Below are 27,182 nucleotides of genomic sequence, written 5' to 3'. Positions count from 1 at the left end.
AATTATAATACTACAGAATACCAACCAAGGCACCAGCTGCATAAAGCATTGCTTGATCATTAAGAAAATCTTTCTTTGCAGTATGATAGCAACTGTAAGCCAAATCATAATGCTGCACCAAAAAACATAAGTCAGCCATTTTCCTGATTTGAAGCTCTGGAGCTTCTGGTGGATACCTGTAAATACAAATTAAGTTAAGAAAGGAATTTACAATTTATGACCTTTAAACCATTAAATATTATAAAATGTCTAAAAAGATGCCCAACTGTCCAAAACATGAGAAAAACTGATCCTGTATGGTAAGAATTCTACCTCCAAGGAGAGAGCGTCATTTCTCAAAGATATTTGGAAACAGATAGTTACATCCTTATTTATATAATTTATATCCCTATACTGAGAACTTCTCAACAGGAGGCAAGCATTTTCTCTATTGTCAAATTATGAAGTAAATAAATGATCAATTCCATGTGACTCACCTTTATGTACAGCAGAAAAAAAAAGAAAATCTAAAATGGATTTTATTTTCCCCTAAAACAGGATTTTATATTAAACAAAATTTCTAAATATATGCCATGTCTTAGAATTATTAGACCTCAATACTTTAATATAGTTATTAATGAATACTTAATCTAACTCCATCTTTTTACAAATAGGAAAATAGACCTAAAATAAAGTGACCCTCCTTATTATTTTTAGATATCCAATTACTTATAGTTTTTTAATTTAATATAATTTACTTATGGTCACTATTCTTATCTACCCCAGCTTTGACCAATATGAAACTAAGAAACTAAAGAGACAGTCATTTTTTGCAGAACATCATATAGTCAAACACTAATCAGAGTTAAATACAGAAAAACTAAAAACAATAATATTTTACTCACAGCAATCCAGATGTATTTTTTAGCTCATTAATGCTCTTTTCTGGAACTTTACTGCCACTAAACCATTTTTTAGTTGCAGAAAATAAAGATCGACTCAAACCTTTTCTTGATATTAGCTAAGAGAAAAGATTAAACATATTGACAAATATAAGAATTTAATATTTTTCTTTTACATACAAAAGAAAAAACTCTAAATAACTAAAGTTTTAAGAGTGAGCAAATGTGCATTTTTAACATTGATTTAAAGAAAACTGTCCAAAATGCTGACGAAATCCCTAGTGAAAATAAATAAGCCTCTTCTAGGATTTAACAGAATTTCATCACAGATAGTAATGTTAATAAACCCTAATATTGGTCTATTTTTCAAACAAAAACTTCAATTCTTTAAATAACTTATACTACTATATTCTCAACTTTACTATTTACTGAAATTTTTTAAAATACTAGTGCAAATAATTAAATCTTACCTGATCATTTAATTGCCGAATTGTTTTCTCTATATGTGGCAAGAGGCCCCGAAATGTGAACTCTTGTATAAACTGTCGAATTCTATCATGATCAGTAAGGGTTAAACATGCACCATGAATAATTCCAGCATTTGCTTTCTTTGTTTCATGTAATGATGAAGCAGATTTTACATGATCTGGGCCATCAATGCTGTTAGAAGAGTCACCAGATGGGTCCAATTGAAGCGGGTGAGTTCTAAAGTTGTTTGGTAAGCCATCTACTGAAAAACAGATCTTTCTTTTACTCTCAGAAAACAACAGAAAATTGTGATATTACTACTATATTACTAAAGAAAAGAATGTTGGAACTGTTTATCTTTCTGTATTTCTTAAGAAATCTAAAACAATAACATTAAAGTGTTCCCCCTAAAATTTTAGGACCTGGGTTAATACCTGTTACATGTAATAGAAATTTTTTAATTCATGTAAAGAAATGAAGAAAAATAATGTTAAAATATAAAGAATTGTTTTTAAATAGCATAACTAACCAATAAGAAAATTTATAACAAAAAATTTTTAAAGCTATCACTGTCTAAACTGTAATTTAAAATACAAAAATAAAGCTCTCAAAATCATGTGAACTGGGGGAATTAATGCTACACATAATATCTTCCCTTGCTTTCTACCCAAAAAATTTTTTATGAAGCCTGATATATTACTCTTAAAAAACAAATTTTTAAATGTCAAAAAACATCAAACTCAAATAACTCAATAAAATCTTCAGAGGAAAAGCTAACCTGTCCATTATCTTTTTTCATCATGAAAATTCCCCCATCTTTTACGTATAAAGATTTAACAACAGTGCATATTTTCAATCAAAAGAGAAACTTAGAGAAAGTATATCAAGACCTTTGACTTCGTTATCTAATCCATCCAATGAAAGCAAGTTACTATCAGAATTCTTATTTGAAGTTATAGTACAAGGGCCATCTTCATATGATTCCTATCAAAATAAAATTTAAACAGCATTAATGGTTATATTTAATCATGTTTAAGATACCATCAAATTCATCAACAACTATGGTAAATCTCATTTTTTTTTGCTACAGCAACTCTTTTCTTCCAATCCTCCAAATTCTTAACTTCTTCCATGTATCATATTCTATCACTTCAATCCACACCTACTATATTCTTAAATTCTGTTTCACATGCAACCTACTATCCTAATTCTTCTGAATTCGAGTTACTTCTATCTCAGTTTTTCTGTTTATATGTGATATGCACATGCTTATATGAAACCTCTATATATATCTATGTAAGGAATAATGGCAAGACAGATGGACTACTAGAGTCAAGCGGGGTAAAAAAAGAAGGATGGTATGGAATCTGCTGGATCACAGATGCAGCGTTAATAGGTTGGAGTGCATTCTGAATACACAGAAGTGTTTTGGAGAAATATCCAATGCAAAAAAAAAAAAAAGAAAGAAAAATATCCAACGCAACGTTTACTTGTAAAAAGGGCACTGATTTCAGCCAACAAAAAAAACTTTAAAAATACCCAGACTACTCCATAAGACCACTAATACTATGAGGTATTATTCTGAGTGCCAAATTTTGGGAAAAATATGTAAACTAGAACTTAATAAGAGGAACGTGATCAGGACAAGAAACAGTCTAAAAACAACATTTAAGAAAGAGTTGAAAAAACAGTATATTTAGCCTAGAAAAATATTTTAAAAGACATGAAAGCTATCTTGTATAATTTGAAAGTTGTCTTAATGGAAAACTGATATGGTCCCTATAGGATTGAGTACAAGCAAAGGGAGAAAAATTCTGGTTGATCCTCAAGCTGCTCAGACATGGAACAGGTCACCTGAGAAGACAATGAGTACTTTTACTAGATGAGGTCATTTATAGGTTTAAAGGAAATTAAAGCATTAGAACAGGGGTTGGATTTGACAACCTTTAAACTATCCTTCAATCCTGGGCTTCTAGGATTCTAAGCTGTAGAATTTCTATAGCTCTGTCTTCTATTAAAAGTTCTCCAACTGGACAATCTTACTTATTATGTTCCCTTTCCCAACCTAAGATGGCTGGATTCTAAATTGAATATTTCAATACTATTCCTATTCTGAGTGTGGCCCTGAAACATCATTTAAAGTTCCTTCACATCCAACTGGTTCTTTTCTCTCAGACACCTTTCCCCAGCATTATCTTAAAGAAGGTCAATAATTATCTCAATATTAAAGTGAATAAAACTGGATTAAAAATTCCATATATAAGAAAGAAAAGGCAAATAAACAGATTATTAAACAATATTTATATTAGAACATCAAAAACTACATGAACTTTCTAATTCATAGTTCTTAAAATAATATCACATCAAGTACATAATGTAGTTTAACTGTACAAAATATAAATATATTTTCCATTTACTTAAGAAATCCTCTTTCTAAACAAAAAAAAGTCAACTCTTGATTATCTGAACTAAGCATAGGAACTTGGCATTTGACCACTACCAAGTGCCATAAAGTTCTACCTTAAAAGTTGGACAGAATGTGAAACCTTACACCCACACGCATTAGCCAACAGACAACAATTAACATTAGTCTAGAACTCTATATTAGAAGAGTTGATTAGGAAGAAACAAAACTTCCTGGAAATTCAAAAGAAAAGAAAATCAGAGGAAAGTTAGGGAAAAAAGCCCACCCACCTAAAAAGTATGAGCTCCAAAAGGTGGCCATAAGAACAGCATGTTGAAAATGAAGGAAGGCAACCCCAGAGCATGTGGATAATAAAGAATTGACTGTAAGCATTCATAATGAATTAAATGTACAAGCCAAAAATTCTATTCTCTACATGTTTGTTTAGTCAATCTAATTCAATTCTTAATGTATAATTCACTTTTCATCATTTTTTTTTCTCTCTTTTTTTTTTTTGGCTGGGCCCCCACGTCATGCAGGATGGGATCTTAGTTCCCAGAGCAGGGATCAAACCCACGCCCCCTGCAGTGGAAGCGTGGAGTTTTAACCACTGGAATGCCAAAGAAGTCCCCACTTTTCATCTTTTAAGAAAACAATCAATTAACATTGATATTATATACCTGAAAGGTATACACATAAGGGATTACTGCAGTTGGTTAAAAACAGCTTCTGAACTACTGACTTAAGAGCTCACATACTGATGGATCAAAACTAGCCAGATTCCACAAAATAACTATTAGTAATTCTACAAATTCTACAGTGATACCATTAGCCATAAAACTGAAATACAGCTTTTGTAGTTTGCTTCATTGTTGTTTTTTACATATACCTGGTTTTGAATACTATTTTTCTGGAGATACTGACTCCAAGGATCTGGTATCTGTTCATCTGACGCTCGATTAGGTGTTCGAGAATTAATTTTAAGTAAATAGCAACCCTGAGTTCCATATTTCTGTTTCATTTCTTCATAAATTGATTCAGCTCTAAAATAAAAAATGGAAAAGTTTGTAGCCAATGGGGAGCAGACCTTAGGCAATAACAGATATTAAAATAATACAAAAACCATGAAAAAATAGTCCCCCCAAAAGAACAAAAAGTTAGAGGTAGAATAATTTAAAAAAACTAAAAGTTCATGATCCTAACTGAAATTTAGCTAGCTTGGTTATCACCTTAAAGCACAATTACCAAAGTATGCGTCATGGAATAAAATTTTGCAGGATACTCTTGTTAGTCAAACAGAAAGTTTTGGTGGTCAAGCTAGTTTGGGGAACTACAGTAAGCAAGCCAACCAGTTTCTTTTGCAGCAGACCACCTCAGAGCCTTCCATTTGCTAATATGTACTGTGAATTTCCAAAGAGTGGCTTCAAACTTATAGATCAGAAACTCTTTCAACTATGTGAACTAGTCTGCAGGAAATACAACTTTGTGAAATTCTGTCTTAGAGAACAGACATTTATCAAAAAATGTAAGTGCTAACATAAAAAAGTATAGCACCCCCCAAAAAATCACCTTTCACTGCTAGAGTTTACCCTTCCCTTAGCTGTCTCCAAAGGGACACAGTTCAGAGGAAGAAAAACGAGAAAACGCAAGAAAAGCAGCCAAAATATTTACTATATAAAAATCCTTGCAAAATTTATAATAGCTGGATCCATGAGCTAATCTCAGATGCAACAAAAAGCACTTGATTTCCTTACTTTTAGTTAACTAGACTTGCTAGTTAGTGGCAGACAAGATACTTCAAATGGTAAGTCAGCCTAAGAATCAAACAGTACATTCTGATGGAAAATGAAATTTTGGTACATAGAGCTAACCTAATTTAAATAGCTTTTTTTTTTTTTTAACCAAAAAGCACATGGATAATCCTATATCACATTCAAATGCAGAAGCTAATACTATACAAATAACAAGCCTAACAAATAATTAAATCATATTACACACTATAAAATGAAAGCTGGATAAATAAAATAGTTATAAATTTGTATAAACACAGATATAAGTATACGTGTATGTATATACACTCAAGTACAAAAAACTAAACATCTATTTGCTTTACCAATGACACTGCTAAGCATAAGAACCACTGATCTAATACTGCAATTATCACTTAAATATCCTAGTTATAACCATCCAATGTGGAAGATATATACCATATTCAAATGATAGAAACTAATTTCAATAGCCAGTTCAAATTATTTCTATTTATATAGTACACTTTATCCAATAGGCTACAGATTGTTTATGATGTCAAAAAAATTCTAAAGATTAGTAACCCTCAGAACAATTCTGTGGTCTTAGAGAGGAAAATTTATTTTAAAACGATGGATTGTGCTCATAACAAGGGCAAGAAATAATTATTTAATTGCATATCCTAAACAGCATTGAGATATCAGAGTAACAGTTTGAAACAACAGATTAATTTGATCCACATCTTGAACCAAAATTCAAAATAAACTGCAAAGCCACAAAAGTAAAATTGTTTTAATATTATCTTATTTTTCAAGAACTCATCTTTAAAGATATCTATTCTCTTATCCCAAAGATAAAAGGACTATGGCAAATCACTAATAATGAACATTAAAGGGAACATAAGAAAGAAGTGCTTGGATGCTTCTCAGACTGTGAAAAACATCAAGGCTAAATATATAGTGATGAGAAAGTGAAGAGTGGAAAAAGCAGTGCCTATAAGCCAGGAAGTGAAAAGTCAGAGGAAAACTTGGAAAGAGAAAAGAGAAAAAATGAGAAATAATATTATACAAAGTAAGAAATAACAGTGAAGACCTATAGGTATAAAATGGCAAGCACTTGTGGACAAAGATTACAATAATAGAGATATACATTGAAAGAATATTTTGGGTAAGCATATGAAATCTAACATAAAATGATGTAGCTGTTGAATATAACTCCAAATAAGAGATATAGTTAAATGTTTTATTAATGAATTTTTACTTTCTTGGATGAAAAATATATCAAAAACTTAAGCCATGTCCAAATCAACATTAACTCATTTAACAGGAAATTATTTAAAATTTAAAAAACAAAAAAAGCTTACCTCTGTTCATCTCCTGCACTTACATCATGTAAAAGTACATAATATTTAAGTGTATTTGGTATAAACCACTTGGGGTAGGAATAATCATTGTTGTGCTGAATTCGATGCTGTTCTTGTGACAACTTTGAAAACTGTTCCATAGGTTCAGCTTCACTAGACGATGTCACCAACATACCTTGTAAATCATATTAAGGTAATTATCACTTATCACTTAATAATAAATATTATCCTATTAATATAAACTTTAGGGAGATATTTTTTGAGCTAAAAAAATCTGATTTTACAGGTTTTCCTGCAAGCATAAAACATTGATAATTTCTTCAACATTTCTAAGTAATTCAAGGTTCTAAATAGTAAAGCTATTTTGTTGGTAGTTTTTTAGATCATTTATATATGTAATAAGGAAATCCATGAAAAAATGGACAATATGAAAATTGTGCAACTATCAACATAATGAAAAATTCTGCTGAATCTTGCTTCTCTCCATTCCATCTCACTGTGATCTCATATTCTATCCCATCTCAACTTTTCACTGTAACTGCATTAAGGAAATGAAAGTCATAACTGTCAAAGTAGGTTAACAGCTATAAAACAGATTACTAAAAAAAAATGGATAACTTTTTAAATATGAGCTTTTGCATAAGCGATTAATTTTGAGGCAATCAGCAAAAGCAGTTAACACCGACAGTTTACATTTTTTCTTTCTAAAATAGCTTAAAAACGTATTAAGCATGAAATTTTCAAGTTGGGTGATAAAGAAAAATAACCAAGCCCTTAGTATTCTTACTTTTTAATCAAAAATTAGTTACACCAGTCTTGTATCTAGGATGCCATTTAACAAAGAAAGCAATAAAACTTGTAGCATCATCAATAAAAAATAATTTCTCCATCTCTATATCCTCTCAACAATTTTGCCTTCATATAACTCTTTCTGAGATTAATAACTTCCAAAACATTTGATTTTAAGAGAACATAAAAGTCAAAGGATACATGCTAAATAGTGGTTCAGAAATTCATGATCTGATGCTGGCATCGACTGAAGAAAGGTCTCTCTGTAAGACTCAAACCATGGAGTAGTAGCTAAAATTAACAATAAATAAACCAGTTAAAAGTCCTCAGTAGAATCAGTTTACAACAGACAAAATTTCAAGTCCATTTTCCTAAAAGATATGAAACATCATTTCTAGCAATACACAAGCATTTTTCACATTTGCTTTAAGATGCATATGTGATGTATGTGTATAAGCCATACACACAAATATATTCATACATGGCAGTATATATATTTGCAAAAATAAAACTGACCTATTCCTAAACCTACCCAATGATCCCACAGCTTACTTATTAATGCTTTCAATATTACCTACATGAATAATCAGATTTTAGAACTAAAGTTTTGTATCCCTGCCACTAGTCATGTTGTCATAAGTAGCTCCTTTTCATAAATGTATTATTTCCGAACAGTGGTTCTCAACCAAGAGTGATCGTGACCCCCAGGAAACATTTGGCAATGTCAGGAGATACTCTGAGCTGTCACAACTAGGGATAGGGAGGGGGTGCTACTGGCATCTAGGGAAATAGGTCAGGAATGATGGAATGATGCAGTACAGCCTACAATGAGGAGAACAAGACAGCACCCCCTGACCCCAGCAAAGAATTATTTGTTCAGAATGTCAACAGTGGTGAGGCTGCCAAACCCTACTTTATAATTTGATTACTTGAGTATGATAGCAACTAAACCTCTTCAAATGGAATTTCAAAGCATACTTACCTTATAATCAAATACAAAGACGTGTGTTTTCACTTTTTGTATACATGTATATGATGTTGATTCTTAAAATTTCAAATCTCTCTTGCTCCATGCTATGCATTTTACATTAAAACTATTCTAATGTTAAAAATTTGAATTTAGTTAAACTTAGTCATTTCATTAGGTTTAAGCAGATTATCTAAATCACAGTTTTACTAAAAGGATACTCCATTCCTATTTACTTATGCTGACTATAAAACCTTGTGTACTTTTTTGTCTTATTCTTAGAATCACTGAAAACACAGCAAGTATATTTTCTGTTTACATTATAATACTACATTAAACGACTGGGAAGGTTGAAGAAAAAAAGCTATTCATTTTGACCGAATAACATATCCAACCTGGTGCCATATATACAAAAAAACTTTAATTGCAAAAATGCCTATGAGAATAACCCACATATTGTTTAGGAGGGCTATTACAAAAATCTCATGTTCATTGCTATAAAAGAGGAAAAAGATTCCCAGAAACAGTACAATATATATGAAAAGTGGCAAAAATCAGAGAATGAATGACAAGGATTAGTCTGTTAAAACAGGAAAGCAATTTTCTTACCAACCAGTAAATATATCTTCCCGCCAAATGAATCAAAATTAGTCTCTAACTTGAAAATTAGTATTAACTTTCATTTAATCCAATGCCAAGAAAATATAAAGATTAGGTAGTGAAAATTTTGGTTAAAGAAGAAGGAATCTCCACAGATGGGGGAAATGACTTTATCAGCTTTGATTATTTTTCTGTTTGTTGCTTCAATGATGCAACATTAACAAATTATTAACAAATTAACAAATAACAGTAAGTTGTAGACATATGTAGACAAACAAAATGTAGACATATGAAAAGGGGTTTGTTTCACGGTGGGCTGGGGAGTTCTGAATAAACAAATTAGGTCTTCCAAAACAGCTATCCTTTGCAACACTATCTGGAATAAAAGACTAGAAAACCTACATGTCCATCGGGGGGGACATTAAATGGAGGCACTATGCAGCTTTAAGAGAAAGGGGAAAATCTCTATATATTACTATGAAGTGCTCCCAGAATACATTAAATGAAAAAAGACAACAGCAGAGAAGTATACATTTTTGTGAAAGGGAAGAAGATACAGAAAGCCACACATGTATTAGCTTATATTGTCAAAGAGAAATAACAGAAGGATAAATGCCACCAACAAATGCCATCATGTGTCAGAGAAAGAAGAAAGAACAGATAAGAAAGGGGAAGGGCCTGAACAGAAGGTAGACCTCTGCAAATGTACCTTGTTTCACAGTTTTGACTTTGGAACAATATAAATGTCTACATAACTAAAATTAAAAAGAAAAATAGCAAGTACACACATGCAGGAGTTCTTAAACGGAAATAATACTTTCTAAATACTGGTGCAAGAAAACACTCGGTACTCAACAAAGAATATAAGGAGCACAGGAAAATCTTCTAAATGTATATGGCAGAAGTGGGTTTTATCCTTCAGGTAGGTCACATTCAGGTTGATGAGGTAAGTTTTTCCCTCAGCCACATGTTTCCTTGAAGGGCTAGAAGTCTCCCTTTATTTTTCTTACATGTCAATAAGTCTAGGGCATCCTTCTTTTTTGCTTTTTCTAGTGACATTTTTGAAGAAAGTGGAAAAAAATAGTTTATTAATTTTTTTAATATTAACAAAAGACTAACATTTAGTGACAATTCTCTTCCCTTAAAAATTCTCTTGTACTTATTTTGGGATGAAATCGGTATTTTGCTCATACTCCTTTCCATCTCTACATGTTCTTTGGTTGGAATTGAAACAGCAACCATGTTATCCTACCAGTTCAAGTTTCTCTATGCAGAATGTACTTTTCCCTTGGTAAGAAGGGTAAGGAAGGCAGCTAAGAGCTGAAAAACAACATAATGCTCTATATCCTCCACTCACACTCATAAAATGCAGCCCTCTCTCTCTCCCCATTTCTTCTTTGTTCCCTTCTTAGTGCCAGTAGCTTCAGACACAGTTACTAGTGTTCCAATACATACCTAACAAGGGCTGCCGGCAGTGAGCTAGACCTAGAGCAACTCTGGTCCTCTTTCTACTGAAACCAAATACTATCACTAGAAATCCCAAACCTGCCAGTGAAAAAGACTGACTACCCTAAACATAAATGTCACCTGTAAATCACATATTTTCCCTTTCTAATCATTCACAAAAGTTGAAAGTACCAGAAAACCACCATTCAGACTAAACAAAATAGCACTAAGAAATATTACAAATTCCACACAATGTTGTCACTTAAGATTATAACTTTAGATAAACAGTAGTACCAAAACTTAGTATATTTCAGAATGAAACTATTCAAGTAAGGAAAAGAAATCAGATAATTAGATGCTGTATAATTATTTAATTCTTTAAAATACAGTTTCAAGGTCAAAAATACTTGACAACACAGTGATTATCAGAATATATGGTTTAATTCAGAGTATCTTAGACTACAAAAGCACCAACAAACTAAAACCAGAACTCATATAAAATTTATGAGCATTTTGCAAATCAAATAATCTTAAATAATATGAAGAGCTAAGAAATACTAACCTTGTATTTTAACAACAACCTTGAGAACTATCCTTGAAGAGAATATTTCTAATCAAGTGTTTTCAGAAAAATCAGCAAAAATCAAAGTATTCTAAAGAGATGAGAGTCATGATTACTTACCCCAATTATTAAATTTCTCACACACCACAGGAGAAGACTTTTTAAAACAGGTTGTCCTTTATTGAAACTATATTCCTTTTAACCCTCAGTATATCAGGAAAAATAGTCACTGCATTTACTATCTGGATCTAACTGACCCTTGATATTTTATTGTATTTTTAATTCAGTTTACAAATTATTTACAGAATTAAGAGTAAATCCATAACAAACTTTTTAATAAATTTTAGTAAAGCGAACTCAAATTGTATTCCATATATTCCCCATTTTAAAGATACAAGCCTCAGTTAGGCAACGTTTTTTGAATGCAACTAACTGTTCATTAACTATCATGCACAAACCTAGAACACATCCATCATGTAAATACCAATTCCAGATTCAAACACATCTCTAACAACTTCTAGTTTATCATTACTTCTGGTTCTTCTTGCACTTGCATAGTCAAGGTGCAATATTTTGGAAAAATGTGATGGCTCATATTCGCTGAAAAGAAAAAGGTCATTCTATTTGCTCCATCACTGCAAAACGTTTTCATTCTTTAGACTTCTAAACAGCAAACAGAACGATCAAGCTAATAAATTTTTTACTTCTACATCATCTAATTCTTTCAGATTACCTTCATACATATACCTGCTTTCAGCATTTGTCCACTTACAAACTGTATCAAGTAAATTTTGTTACACAAACTTATGATCATAAAAGATGAAAGAATACGGTCACATGTCCTTTAACAAAATGGGATGGTCTAGGTTATCATCTCAAAATATTGTGTGAAGTCTTTTCTGCTAAATTAGTGATTAGCTGGATGAAAATACTGTATTTTCTTTTTGTTCTTAGAAATACATTGTTCACTCATCAGTTCTTGAGCTTGAGGAAAATTGTCCTGGATATTGTCATCTGAAGACTCATAGACTTGGATTTCTGTATATGATCAATTTCACCATTGTCATCCGAGTCCAATAAAGTAGGTAGCCACTAGCCACATGTGGCTAGTGGGCACCTGAAATGTAGCTTGTCTGACTGAGGTGTGCTGTAGGTGTAAAATACACATAAGATTTCTAAGACAATATAAGAAAAAGAATAAAATTTTCCATTTATTACATTTGAAATGATAATTTTTGTGTGTATATATATATATAAACTGGAATTAAATTAAATATATTATTAAAATTAGTTTCACCAGTTTCTTTTTACATTTTTTTTTTTTCGGCCACAATGCGCAGCTTGTGGGATCTAGTTTGCCTACCAGGGATTGAACCTGGGTGCTCGGCAGTGAAAGCACAGAGTCCTAACCACTGGACCACCAGGGAATGCCCCCTTTTTACATTCATTATTGTAGCTACAGAACACTGAAAATAATGTAAATGGCTTACATATTTCTATTAGACAGTGTTAGTCTAAAATGCTATACGTCCGGCTTCCCAGATGGCGCAGTGGTTAAGAATCCACCTGACAATGCAGGGGACACGGGTTCGAGCCCTGGTCTGGGAAGATCCCACATGCCGCGGAGCAACGAAGCCCGTGCGCCACAACTACTAAGCCTGCACTCTAGAGCCTGCGAACCACAACTACTGAGCCAGCGCACCACAACTACTGAAGCCCACGCACCTAGAGCCCGTGCTCCACAACAAGAGAAGCCACCGCAATAAGAAGCCCACACACTGCAACGAAGAGTAACCCCCGCTCGCCGCAACTAGAGAAAGCCCAAACGCAGCAACAAAGACTCAACACAGCCAAATATAAATAAATAAATAAGCAAATTTATATCTAAAAAAAAAAGAGTAAACACAATAGGGACTTCCCTAGTGGTCCAGTGGATAAGAATCCGCCTTCCAATGCAGGGGATGCAGGTTCCATCCCTGGTTGCGGAACTAAGATACCACATGTTGTGGGGCAACTAAGCCCACGCAGCGCAACTACTGAGCCTGCACACCACAACAAAAGATCCTGCATGCTGCAACGAAGATCCCACGTGCTGCAACTAAGACCCAACGCAGCCAAATAATAAAATTTAAAAAAAAATTTTTAATTGCCTTAAAAAAAAAGTAAACACAATAGACAGTAGGTGATAGGATAGATAAAATTATCTCCGTTTTAGAAAAATGAGACAGAAATGCTAATAATAGCAGTAGCTGAATGGAAAAAAAGATAATAGGCAAGGAGTGGAGTGTAAACAATCTGGAACAGACCACCACAGGAAATAACTGTATATAATGAAGATTCTTTCAATTCCATCGTTGTGTCTTTCCAATTACTGTACTAAGGAACACTAGCTTTAATTGACCAATCTGATGAAGAAAACGTGGCACTGTTAAGCCAAGCTTATGAGGTAAATATCTAACATGTATTTCATAAAGAGAATGCATGAAAAGTATGATGACTCACATTAATGGTAAAAACTAGAAGCTATTTCTAGACAAACAGAGAATTAATCTTATTTACAATGGATAAAACCACTCTCATATCTCCAAAGAGAAGTATTCTGTTATAACAGAATCTTATTAAAATGAATTCAGTCCTTCATATCATATTCCCAGTCTTCAAGACCAACATAAAAATAAAGCTAAAGGGAGGTGCGTTAAGTAGCAGGGAAAGAACTTGAACAAACTGTTTTCTTCTGTAGTTTGTCCTAACCACTTGGAATTCTTTTTTAAAATCTGCCTAAGGAGTTCAGCTATAGTAATGCCTCCACCCACTTTTAAAAGCAAATGGCACTGAATCTTTCCTTATGTGGAGATGTTGGCAGGGACCTGAGAATGTAAGTAATATAATTAGATAAAATTTCTCACAACTAAATCATGACCACATTGTTCCTATAAACTATCTATACCAAACAACTTTAATAAACTATAAAAAAATAAATATGCCAATCCCTAATATACAGCCAACCAGACATCGGATTTGAGAATCTTTCTCTAAAGATAATTAAATGACCCCAAATAATTCATAGTGAGAAGGGACTTCCTTGGTGGTCCAGTGGTTAAGACTTCGAGCTTCCAATGCAGGGGGAGCGGGTTCAATCCCTGGTCACGGAACTGAGATCCCGCACTCTGCGCAGTGCGGCCAAAAAAAAAAAAGAACTGTGAGTAATAAAAACTGGGCAACTCTCAAGCCTATTCACAGCCTTACCACCCAATAAAGAAGTCCACAAGATGACAAACTTTTTTATGCCCAATCAGGGTTATAATACCTCAATTTGAAATAGAAAATAATGCCAAAGGCTCACCAGACATTTAAGGAAAGTTTCCAACATGAAAAAGAGAACAAAACAAACTGAAAAATAATACAAATGAAAGAAAAAGCATAGGATAGAAGAAAACTTAAAGACTTAAAAGAAGCCAACAACAATTTACTAATATCCTTTTCAGACATTCATTCCTCAAAAATTTTACCTTTCACACAACTTTTCTCAGGAAACCGCTGGAGATCCTTCACCAAATCAACAAAATACACCAAAAAAGATATGAATGAGAGGCTACAGAAAAGGGAAAGAAATCTCCAGAAAGGCAGCAGTGGAGCAGGCCTTGGAAAGCAACCAGACCACGACTGAGTAGAACAGTGTTTTGAAACTTTTATTTCATTATCTCCCCCCATGAGCCTTTTTAGACATTTTTCTAATTGATCATTCTCCCCAAAGAATACTTAAAAATATTGTTAGATACTTAGATATACTGTGTATCCATTTACAGACTGCGGTCCTTTGGAGAGCCACAAACCATTATAATATCTAATATTTTTGTTCCCCAAGTACCAAATTTTCACCCCATTGAGCGATGGTATCATTCCCCATAGAGAATGTCTGGAGTAGAAAGAGAGAAGACTTCAGGAAGGAGATCTTAATAAATGGATTATCTCATAAATTAATCTGTCAAGGGGAAAATCTTACTGAGTGAGAGGCTATTAGAAGTCTGAGGGACTAGTAAAAAATAGAAAGAACTCTGGGCAAGTTGTTTTTAAAAAGGCAATTACTAAATACTGAAAAAAAAAAAAAAAAAAAACAAGAGCTGTATAAGAATGAACTGAAAGCCCAACATTCGGCTCAGCAGTGAAGAAGTGAATACTCAGTCACAGTACTGTAAACAGTGAGTATTAATCAAAAATTATAAAAACTGCATTAGGGAGATGGAGGAAGGGGAGTAATTAAGCTAAATCTTCATCAATTATAATGAGAAATCAATAAATAAAAATTTTAATTAAGCCATAAATAGCCATATAAAAATATTACTTAGAAACACAAAATGAATACCAGAGAAAAGAGTTGGTGGGGCAGGGGTGCAGAGAGCAGATCAACTGTTGCTTGTTCCTCTCAAGTCTTTTTAGCATTATGTCTCTGTGTATATATCATTCTGATAAATTAAATTTTTTTTATGTTAAAGGTATATAAACTTTGGAGGTTAGGAAAATATTTTCAGTATAGAAAAAGATAATTTTTTAAAAATATGATAGTTAATCCTTCTCTGTGTGCCCCTCAGCACTTTGGCATATTGGATATGCCATATCTCTATTACAACATATTGTCATCTTAAGATACTATAAATTCGAATGTATTATAATTATTGACCAGATATATGACTAATATATGAAGTTATATACAGCATCTCATTCATCTCTGATCTCAATGCAAAGCATACAGTAGGAAATCAATAAATATTTGTTGCATGTATAATAAAAATGTTAAAGTCCCTATAAAATAGAATCACAGGATTAAAGGTCTAGAAGAGGCCTTAAGACGTAATCTAGCCAATTCCTCTTGTTTTCAAAGAATAAAACTGATTCTGAATAAGTGACTTATTCAAGTTACCCAATTAACTACTGGATAACTCTGGCCCTTGATTCATTGCCCTTCACATCTCAACATGAATTTTCCATTGATGACAGAAATAGTTCAAATTCCACTGCTTTCTCCCAGAAATCTGCAAATTCTGCCTCATGTTGAAAACATGTTATGCCAGGAACTGCTTAAAATATGTATCCTGAAAATGGATTCTTTTGATTTACAAAGATAACCATAATCTTCTAAACTTAGTCTTATTAAGTTAACTTGCCTTGCTGGAATTAAAATGACAGAGAAAGAAGAAAAATTATAAACATTTAAACAAAATAAATCTACAAATACTTCTAACCATACAAGTGCAACCAACTAACTTCAGGATTTAAAACACGCCACTTAATTTCTCTTTGTATGTTTGGAAAAATCTTTAAATATGCAATTAGGAGGTGTTAAAGTAATAGATTATGAGTTATACTGATCTAAGATTATTTTATTAGGCTGCTAAAATATCCTAATTAGATGATGTACTTCTCTTTTTTTTTTTGGCCGCACTATGCAGCATGCAGGATCTTGGATCGAACCTGTGCTCCCCTGCAGTGGAAGCGCACTGCCCTAACCACTGAACTGCCAGGGAACTCCCAGATGATGTACTTTTAATCTTTCCCCTCTAAAAATCTATCCCATGTCTCCCCATTAAGTCTTTTTCATACTGAAAAAGAGTCACACCAACCACTGCTAACTCACTTTACAGAGTATTACATAATTTTACCTACCAAGCCTATTATGAAAACATTTATCTTTCAAATCAGATTAAGATCAAATATTTATTTATATATTATAAACATTTCCTCCACTTAGCACTAAGCAAGATAAAAAATATAATAAACTTAATGCTTTTTATGTAATCACAGTATTACTTAATGTCACAAGAGAATAGTTTTTTATCTACTGTTAGTTCTTTCATTCAAGAAATATTTATTATGCTTATGATCTAGGCATTACTTTAGATACTAGGAATAAAATAAAGAGCCAAAGTTCCTGCCCTCAAGGAGCTTGTATTAACTTTAAAATTAGAACTACAAAAAAAATTTTTCATTATGAAAAAGTAAAGTGAAATCACATAATTCATAGTTATTTGAATGGCTGCCTGCTTACTTGACTGTAACCTCCTTAAAAGCAAGGACTTTTTTTTTCAACATTGTATTTCCAGGCTCTAGCACTCAGCAAGCACTTAAGTGTTGAATGATTTCCAAGTTATAGAATTACCTTTTCTAATAAAAAGAAAACGTCATTTTAAAAATAATAATAAACCTTATTACATACCACTGATGTTGAGGTCGTAATCTCCTGCCGTAATCACATTTGCTACTAATCCTTCTGCTGGCTGACTGCCAGAAACAACATCATTCAAAAGCTTCCGAATGGCTCCAGGCTGAGGTGGTTGGGTGATAATGTTGCTTACTGCTATCTTCAAGTTTTTGATTACGTGAAGCTGATTATTGGGATCTCTCATATGAACTTAAAAAGAAAAAAGAGAAAAACTTGAAATTACTTCTGTACAAAGCATAACAGGCCAACTATTACAACAATAATAAACTGGGTTAATGGTTTATAGAGGATGCTCAATTTGGAAACCAGAAATTCCAAGTGGAACAGTCTTCGAGAATACAACCAACTTACAACATTCCATTATACACCAAAAGGGCAAGCTAAACAGTCTAACCTTCCTCTCCCACAATGCTACTGCTCACAACTACTCTACTCTAGGTCCTTTCCTTCCTCTTATGTTAGAGTTGCCAGGGACCAACTACCATCCATACCAAATGTCTAATTCTCACCTCACCCTAAGGCTGGTCCACGGCAGTGTGAGGTCTATGGTATCAACACTGAAAATAGGAAAAGGGAAGAAAGGGAATTAAATGCTGTCTGCAGGCTTCCTCTGCTTCTCCGATAGCGATGCCTCCATTCTCAGCCCCTATTCTAGTATCATAAAAATCAATGCCGCTCTGGTGCCGGATGTTGACAGTGAGGGGAGGCTGTGCGTGTGCTGGAACAGGAGGTATATGAGAACACTCTGTATTTTCTGTTCAGTCTTGCTGTGAACCTAAAACTGCTCTAACAAATAAAGTCTATGAAAAAGAAAGAAAGGAAAAAAAAAAAAAACAATGCCCAGATCCCTTCTCCTAACCCAATACCTCCTGCCTCCTCTCTGCCTTGGCTCAGTCTATGGGATTTATAACCAGTGGTTCAGGGCTTCAAGGCCAAGGAACAGGTTCTCAGGCAACTGTAGCAAGACAGTGTCCACGGTGCACAGAAGGAAATGTGAGCGTATTTTTTCTCATAAATATAATAAGACAAGATGATTAGTTGCCATGGTACTATAAGAAGCAGTCCACTGTATTGATTAAGGGCCCAACTTTTGGAGTCAGACTTTATTTGAAATTCCAACCCACCACTTATTAACTGGGTTACCCTAAACAACTTTTAATCTTTCCCATGCTCAATTTCTTCATCTATAACATATAAAGAAAGTAATGTACTTCACAAGGTTATTTGAAGGATTTAGGTGAGATATTCTTAGAAGACACAGTAAGTGTAAAGCACTCAGCACAAGCCTGACACATGACTGTATAGTTAAGATGGAGGCAGCACGTACAACATACTCTATTTGAAGTACATCATGGATCATATACAAATACGAGGCACTTTTTGGAAAACTGACTTTGGGTACCTATCCATTAAAAATTGACGTTATTTTCACCAATGGAAAACACTTTATACCAAACTTTTAAGCTAAAGCCCGCCTACATTTTAAATAAAGTTACATCTGTTAAAAACTGTCTTCCTAAATTTCCTGTGTGTTCTGTTGACTTCTAAATCTTTAATTAAAAGACATTAAACAAAAATCTTTTTAAAATACTACATGTGGCATGAATATGTGTACTTGTATTGCAAAACTAAATATATGTACAGAAAGTATACACGCAAATTCCATTATAATGATTACCTATGATGAAAGAAGGAAAGAAATGGGACTGAGGAAGGGTAAAAAGGTGAATTCAGCTCTATCTATAATGTTTCTTTTTAAAGGAAAGGAAAAGATACAAAGCAAATATGACAAGATTCATTGGCTCTAGGTAATGAGGACCTGGATGGTTCTTGTATTCTCTGCATCCGTCTGTAATTGTTTTCTAAATTATTTAAATAAACATATGCAGGCCTCTCTCCCTAATGAAACTTCTCAGCTGGTCTAACTATGAAACAGAGAGACCAAAAAACACAAAGATACTATGGTACATTTCTGATATTTTTAGAGTGTACTGTACAAGTAGTTTCCTTGAAGGGTTGATCCATAATTATCAAATAACATAAGTAGCCATGTATGTATTAAACCTCTTTCAAAATTTTAAATTGACTCTAGTATCCGGAAGTGTTAACACAAAAAGGTTATTCTAGTTGTGCCCTATATTCAGAACGGGTTAACCAGTTATTACGTTATTAGTTATTGGGTAATCTTACTAATAATCCAGAAATTAGTTATTATGTGTGGCAGCCAGACTCTGAAATGGCACCCAATGATCCCGGTTATTTCCTGGTATATACTCTGGTGGAGTCCCCTCCCACATCCCAGGACTGGTATGTGTGACCAATGGAACACAGCAAGAACAATGGTATACTACTTCTGAGATAAGGTTGTAAGAGTTCAGGGCTCCCCTGGTGGCACAGTGGTTAAGAATCCGCCTGCCAGTGCAGGGGACACGGGTTCGAGCCCTGGTCCGGGAGGATCCCATATGCTGCGGAGCAACTAAGTCCATGCGCCACAACTACAGAGCCTGCACTCTAGAGCCTGTAAGCCACAACTACTGAGCCCATGTACCACAACTACTGAGCCCACATGCCACAACTACTGAAGCCCACGTGCCTAGAGCCCGTGCTCCACAACAAGAGAAGCCACCGCAATGAGAAGCCCATGCACCGCAACGAAGAGTAGCCCCCACTCGACGCAACTAAAGAAAGTCCGCGTGCAGCAACGAAGACCCAACGCAGCCATAAATAAATTTATATATATATATATATATATATATATTTTTTTTTTTTTTTTTGGCAGTACGTGGGCCTCTCACTGCTGTGGCCTCTCCCATTGCGGAGCACAGGCTCCGGACGCACGGGCTCAGCGGCCATGGCTCACGGGCCCAGCCGCTCCGCGGCATGTGGGATCTTCCCGGACCGGGGCACGAACCCGTGTCCCCTGCATCGGCAGGCGGACTCTCAACCACTGCGCCACCAGGGAAGCCCCAAAATTTATATTTTTAAAAAAAGGGTTCAGCCTCCATCTTGGGTTCTGATCACTCCCTCTGGGATAAGCTAATGTCATGGGGACACTCAGGGAACCTATGGAGAAGCCCACATGGCAGAGAATTGAGGTCTCAGGCCAGCATCCAGTGAGGAAGTGAGACTTGCCAACAACCATACGAGTGAGCTTGGAAGCGGATCCTCCAGCCCTAGATGACCACAGTCCCTGCTAACAGCTCCACTGTAACCTCAAGAGAGAACTGTCCAGCTAAGCCACTCCCAGATTCCTGAGAAACTGAGAGATAATAAATGCTTTTGTTTTAAGGTGCTAAGTTTGGGGGTAATTTGTTACACAACAATAGATAAGTAATATACTGGAATAGCACAAAACCATCTTAGTAAAGAGAAAGGCAAAAGCTAAGAATGACTGAGAAATGCTCTTAAATCACACACAAAAAAATCCAAAGGTTCAGAATTAAATAATTATATTAAGGCTTCATTAAGATTATAATGTCACAAAAGGTGATGTTATGTATCATATAACATCTCAATTTCAGGGTGAAATTCAGCTCTATCATTACCTTACTTTTACAGACTACCATATAAATATAGTTCCTTGAATACTGTACTATGAAGCAACATTCCCCACTGTGCTGCCCATGGATTACCGGTTGCTCAAGATAGCTGTCTGAAAAATCAACTCCATGTTCAAATAAATTTGGGAAGTACTGGATTAAGTTTTTAAAAGGTCTCTTTACAGCAGGTGTTCCCAGAACTCTCCATATGCTGAATGACACTAATTCTCCCAAACACATGCTATATTAAGCAAACTTATTTGACCACAAAATTTTTCCAGGAAACATACAACTGGTGTACTACAGAACATATTTTGAAAAATAAAATAATGATATCTTTTGTTTTTATGTAGCACACACAAAACTTTACTGTACTAAAAAAAATTTTTTTTAAACTCAATTGCTTATAAACCACACCAACTCCCCGAAAACTCCATACACTTGCTTAAGAAATCTGTGAGTGCCACATATTTACCATTAGATATGAAATCAAAAATTCCTTTCCTAGAATTCAAGATCCTTCCTTATCTAGGTATTTTCCCTTACTATCCTGTACTCAATAGGGACTTCTCCCACTGTTCCCCCCAACCACTGAATCATAATTTATACCTTTGCCCATACCATTCTAACCTCATCCCTGCCTTCAACAGGGAATGCCCACCCTCTTCTTTTCCACCAACTGTCGACCTATTAAAGTCCAACTCACTATACTCCTCCCTTAAATCTTTTGCAGTCTACACAAGGAAAGCAGAGTACTGATTTCAGCCTCTATTCACTGCACTGTCCAATACAGGAGGCACCAGCCACATGTGTCTACTGAGTACTTGAAACATATCTAGTCCAAACTGAGATGTAATATAAGTGTAAAATGCACACCAAGTTTCAAAGACTTAGCAATAAAAAAAAATGCAAAATATCTCATTAAGATTTTTGTATATTTACTACATGTTGAAATGGCAACATTTTGGAAATATTGGGTTAAATAAGATATTACTTAAACTGCTTTCACCCATTTCTTTTCACCTTTTTAAATGTGACTACTAAATAAAAGTTATACATGTGATTCACATTATTTTACTACTGGACAGCACTGCTCCCTTGTGTGAATAGGTGATTCTAAATATTACCAGCAGATAAGACGACTTGATTAAGAACACCTTGTCTTGAATCAAATTGCCTGTTTTTAAATCTTTCCCACCTGTAAGACTGGACAAGTTAACATCTCTGGGCCTCAACGTCCTCAAATTTAAAATGGTATTAACGGTATCTACCTCATAGGACTCAAGGAGGACTCAAAGACAAATGCTACGTAAGTAGGTATAGGTGTTTGCATTATTATTCTTTATTAACAAAGCAGAAAAGAGCACACAGCTCAAAATCAAACGCACTGTTTTGTCTTTTAAGAATTTAAGAATGTAGCGCGCTTTATTGTTTTTATTGACTTAGGACAATACTGGAGGAGGTGACATGGATGGCTAAAGTACATGCTGAAGAAAATCCAAGAGTTCCCAATCTTTGCTTTATTGGATAGCTCTCTCTCTCTCTCCTTTAAATACACAAGTGAGGGCTTCCCTGGTGGCGCAGTGGTTAAGAATCTGCCTGCCAATGCAAGGGGCACGGGTTCAAGCCCTGGCTCGGGAAGATCCCACATGCCGCGGAGCAACTAAGTCCGTGCGCCACAACCACTCAGCCTGCGCTCTAGAGCCCGTGAGCCACAACTACTTAACCCACGAGCCACAACTACTGAAGCCCGCACGCCTAGAGCCTGTGCTCTACAAGAGAAGCCACCGCAATGAGAAGCCGGCCCACCGCAATGAGAAGCCGGCGCACCGCAACAAAGAGTAGGCCCTGCTCGCCGCAACTAGAGAAGGCCCGTGCACAGCAACGAAGACCCGACACAGCCAAAAATAAATAAATAAATTTATTTTAAAAAAATAATAAATACAAAAGCAAACTTATAATGGAGATATTCTCCCAAAGAATACACGTGTGGCATGTAAATAAATAAATTTATGGCGCAGCATTTTTTTGTGTGAAGTCATAACCAAAAAACCATGGTCGTTGGCTTGACACAGCTTTATTATAGAACCTTTTTATTTTAAAGTTCTTAACACAGAACTTTCCCTATACTTTACTATGTTCTGTTTGCAAAGTACAGGTAAAGATATTGGCTAAACCACACTTGACTATTATTACACTTACTTTTCCCTAATAAAGAATCTAAAGCTGGAGAAAACAGGCAGCTCTTCTATAAAAGATATTTCTCCCGTTGATTAAACTTTTAACTGAAAAAAATATTCAGGACTTTTCCATCCCTATAAATCATAACTCCAACTATCTCGATTAAATTAACTACAACTTGTCCTTATTTCCTCGTCCATTAGGCAAAAAAAGGCTGCTGCAAGTTTCATTAATTTTATAATTCTTTTTATTTTCTTGAGAGATTAAGTAAAATACTGGATCCCTAAGGAAATGTTTGAATTCTCAAAAGAAAAAAGTAAAATAACTGAACAGAACGCTTGAAGGGGATGCACCTCACTGCTAAAGAATATAATACTCAAGACAACTTTGAAAGCCCGGTTTAACTCCCAGGGGAAAATGATTCGTCGTCTTCCCCCTAAGACCTAGTCGTCTAACAGGGAGCATCTTCTTACCTTGCCCTACCTTGCAACTTCCTAATTCCCTCCCTGTGGCGGCTGAGAACAGTCTCAATGCCCTTCTCTGGGACTCACATTTTTAATTACCTAACAGTGTGGCTGGTCGGGGAAGTGCCTAGAAAAACTGGAGGTTAGGACCATGATGTCTTGACCACCTCACGGCCCCTCCTCCTAAGGCCACCGGAGACACCGCGGGGGCCCAGCCCAACGCCACTCTACCGGCTCCGGGATGTAAACACCGCCCTTCTCTTCCCTGCCCGCCCCCAACTTCCCTCTCCCGGCCCCAGCTTTGCGGGAGCTCAGTGAAAAGGGGAGACCACATACCCTCAGAAGTGAGGCGAGAGAAGGGCTTAAGCAACTCCGCGAAGCTAAGGTGATTGAGACGAGTGAGCCGCTCGGCTTCGTCGCTACACAGCGCGGCGACACAGGGGACGAAGGAGTCCGGGATGAGCTCCTGCACTGATTGTACACACTGGGCCATCACCGCGGCAGAGGCAGCAGCGGCGCCCGCCCTCCGGCCCACTCTCAGAGGCTGATCCTGCGGCTGCAGCAGCTACTGCCGCCGCCCGCCGGCCTGGCCCGGCCCGGCTCGGCCGGGCGGGGCCCGACACTGAAGCCTTGAGACCAACAGAACAGACGCCGCCGCCTCGGCTCCCGGGGCACCCGCCACCGACCCCTCTCCGTCACCGCCGCTCCTCAGCGCTCGCCCCGGCGTCCTTGCATTCCACCCTGATAGGTGGAGACGCCAACAATCGCCAGTTAATCCTCCCGACGGCAAAGCGTTGGTCGCCGCCCGACAGGAACCGCCATGTTGGGGCCGAACCCTGACCCACGGGCGTACTTATCCCAGCAGCCCCCGCGCTCGCCCCTCACGTGACAGTGTTAAAGAAGATGGGGGCGGGGGAAGAAAGCCAGGAAGAGGGAAGTAAAAAGCGACCGAGGCCGGTCTGGAGGCTGGCGCCGGAAGTGCGACGGGTGGACCCCCCCCCCCTACTGGGCAGGGCTGGGGCGGGGCTACGAGCGCGGTGGGCGGAGCCAGGCGCGGAGGCACGCGGGGGTTGTCCTGGTTCTCGCGCACGTCCTTGGCAAAGCCCAGCGAAGTGTGACGTAAGGGTCGGTAGGCCGAAGCTCGTGGTCTGTGCTGTCACAGTGGTGCAGGCACCCGTTCATCTTCCACGCCCACTCGACCCTCCTGGGAAACGGTAGGTAAACCATGTGGCTGTTCGAGCTGCCTTCTGCCCGCCCGCCCTGCCCTTCCCACGCTCCTGGTGGAGCGACTGGGGGCACCCGCTCAGCGGAGAGAGCGTGCTGCCCGCCGGGTGTTTGGATGTTTCGCTGGAGCCGGCCTAAACAGGCCACGTATCATTTAAACACAACCATGCTTTCAGAAAGCTTTTAGAAAGGACTGCCATGCATGTGAACTCAACCAGTGAGCAGAAATGTGTGCCGTTGTGGGCGCTGCAGTTAGCCCGAGTGTGGGAGAAACTACTGCGTTTTTGTTGGTCTCACGGAAAGGATGTGCCCAACCTCCGACCCGTTCATCCGCTGCCGCCTTCTTTTTACAGTCTGCTAGAGTATTTACTTTATAGTGATGGAGGTGTGGGAATCCAGTAATTATGTGCCGAATAAATAGAGGCCTGAACTGCTATTCCTAACTTTCATTTTTATAGATTTTTCCTCTAAATATGTAAAAGTGAATGAAAGGAATTTTACTATAATATTATTCAGCTCCTTCTGAATTAAATGACAAAAATATAAGACAAGGAAAAAAAAATGCAACACCCATAAAGCCAACATCATGGCTTTATGGTCCTTGATTTAAAGGAGGCTTCCCCAAACAAGAGTATCTCAAATTGTCAGATTGGCACCTTGAAGTTTCTACCCTGGTAAGAATTTATTACAGGTGAGTATGCCTTTCTCCTATAAATTGAAAAATGGGAGGTAGGAAAGGACAATAGGACATAATGACATGACAACTTAGCCACAGATCAATCTAGAAAAGATAACACGTGGGAGTTGAGGATCTGGAAATTCATTTCCTTAAAACTGGCTGTGCCTGAGGACCTCTTGGAAAGCCTTCTTTTAACCCCAGGGGTATACATGTTACCTTTTGAATACCTCTAATATATCCCTTACCCTTTATAATGTAAGAATCTCACACAACAGAGCGTGACTCAAGTTATAAGATATATTTTTTGGTAACAGGGCTCCTTAATGCAAGCATACTACTTTAGTACTCAACTCAAAGTTAAAAAGGCAATTTATTTTTTACATTGAAGGTAAAACTAGCTGTATTAGGCTCTGTGAGAAGGACTTTCAAGGGTAATTTAGCCTAAATGGATTTTTGGAGATATAATTCACATACCATAAAATTCACTCCTTTAAAGTGTACAGTTCAGTGGGTTTTACTGTATTCAGAAAGTTGCACAATCATTACTGCTAATTCCAGAACATTTTCATCACCCCAAAAAGAAGCCTGGTGCTCCCTAGCAGTCAGTCTGCACCGCAACACCCCCTCTAGCCCCTGGCAATCACTAATCTACTTTCTGTCTCTATGGATTTACTTATTCTGGACATTTCATGTAAATGGAATCATACAATATATGGCCTTCTGTGTCTGATTTCTTTCACTTAGCATAACTTGCAAGTTTCATCCATATCGTAGCATGAATCAGTACGTCCTTCCTTTTTATGACTATGCCTAAATGGATTTTTGTCTTATGCATTGCCTTTACAATCTAACACCACATGCATGCACTGTTTCCAGTGAGTGACAGCTCTGTAAAACACTATTTCTCTTCTAGTTTATCCTAAACTATCTAACATGTTCAACTTCTAAGGTATTGTCTTCCCCTAAAGATTAAAGCTGAGTCACTGCCACATTTGCTTTTCAGCCTACATGAATGGGGAAAAGAGAATGGAAACGTACATGACTGATGGTTTCAGATCAAATTGTAGAAATGGCATTCAGCAATTTCACTCACATCCCACTGGCCCCAGTGTGTCCAAAGGAGACTGGAAAATGTAGGCTTGAGGGTTCTGTTACTAGATGAAGAGGAGAATGAATATGGGGTGACAGTCAACGGTCTCCACCCCACTTCATTAGGAATGAGGTACCTTGCAGGATGTATCGATATTTGCCTGAGGTCTAAGATATCACACGTCTTTCATTTCTCTGACTCCTCTGGACAATGACCCTTTTTGCATCACTTGTCCTCTGAACCACTTACTCTGTCCAGGAAACATGAAGTGTTATGGTTGGCCAGGCCTTGGCCATGTGCCCACCCTCAAGGCCAAGCAGACAGGGTCTATCACTTAAAGAGAGGAAGCTTGCTGGACAAAATAGTAATAACACAAGCAACTAAGGACCTCTTTTCCAAGTATTGAAGATAAGGCCCAGCTTCCTACTCTCCCCAGAATCAAAGAATCCCGTAAAACGTATGCTATGCCAATTTTGAAATAGTGTGTTATCAAACATTCATGGATTGTTTTATTTTGCATGTGTGATACTGCTAGTCTCTTCTGATGTCTGGTGTGGTCAAG

At 36.5% G+C, this 27,182-nt stretch overlaps 1 protein-coding gene across 8 annotated transcripts in view; it reads right to left on the bottom strand.

Annotated features, from left to right (window-relative positions):
* Window positions 1–24,460, bottom strand: part of TRAPPC8 (trafficking protein particle complex subunit 8) — a 91,216-nt gene extending 66,756 nt beyond the window's left edge. The window contains exons 1-9 of one of the 8 annotated variants that reach the window (XR_007471677.1): window positions 23,964–24,450; window positions 17,438–17,632; window positions 7,853–7,942; window positions 6,863–7,037; window positions 4,643–4,796; window positions 2,240–2,333; window positions 1,352–1,611; window positions 885–1,000; window positions 26–176 (exon numbers count right to left, since the gene is read on the bottom strand). Coding sequence is in view for 7 of the 8 variants with exons in the window: in XM_033435238.2 (XP_033291129.1) it covers window positions 26–176; window positions 885–1,000; window positions 1,352–1,611; window positions 2,240–2,333; window positions 4,643–4,796; window positions 6,863–7,037; window positions 7,853–7,942; window positions 17,438–17,632; window positions 23,964–24,120 (1,392 nt within the window). In the remaining variant the exon portion in view is untranslated. Of the gene's footprint in view, window positions 1–25; window positions 177–884; window positions 1,001–1,351; window positions 1,612–2,239; window positions 2,334–4,642; window positions 4,797–6,862; window positions 7,038–7,852; window positions 7,943–17,437; window positions 17,633–23,963 lie in introns of those variants that run through there. The other 7 variants (XM_004273717.2, XM_033435238.2, XM_033435236.2 and 4 more) reach the window with 7 other exon arrangements.
* Between the last annotated feature and the right edge of the window lie 2,722 nt (window positions 24,461–27,182).

This window comes from Orcinus orca, chromosome 15 (genome assembly GCF_937001465.1).
Source record: "Orcinus orca chromosome 15, mOrcOrc1.1, whole genome shotgun sequence".
NCBI lineage: Eukaryota > Metazoa > Chordata > Mammalia > Artiodactyla > Delphinidae > Orcinus > Orcinus orca.
The sequence above is the reverse complement of the archived record's forward strand: the minus strand, read 5'-3'. Positions and strand labels throughout refer to the sequence as shown.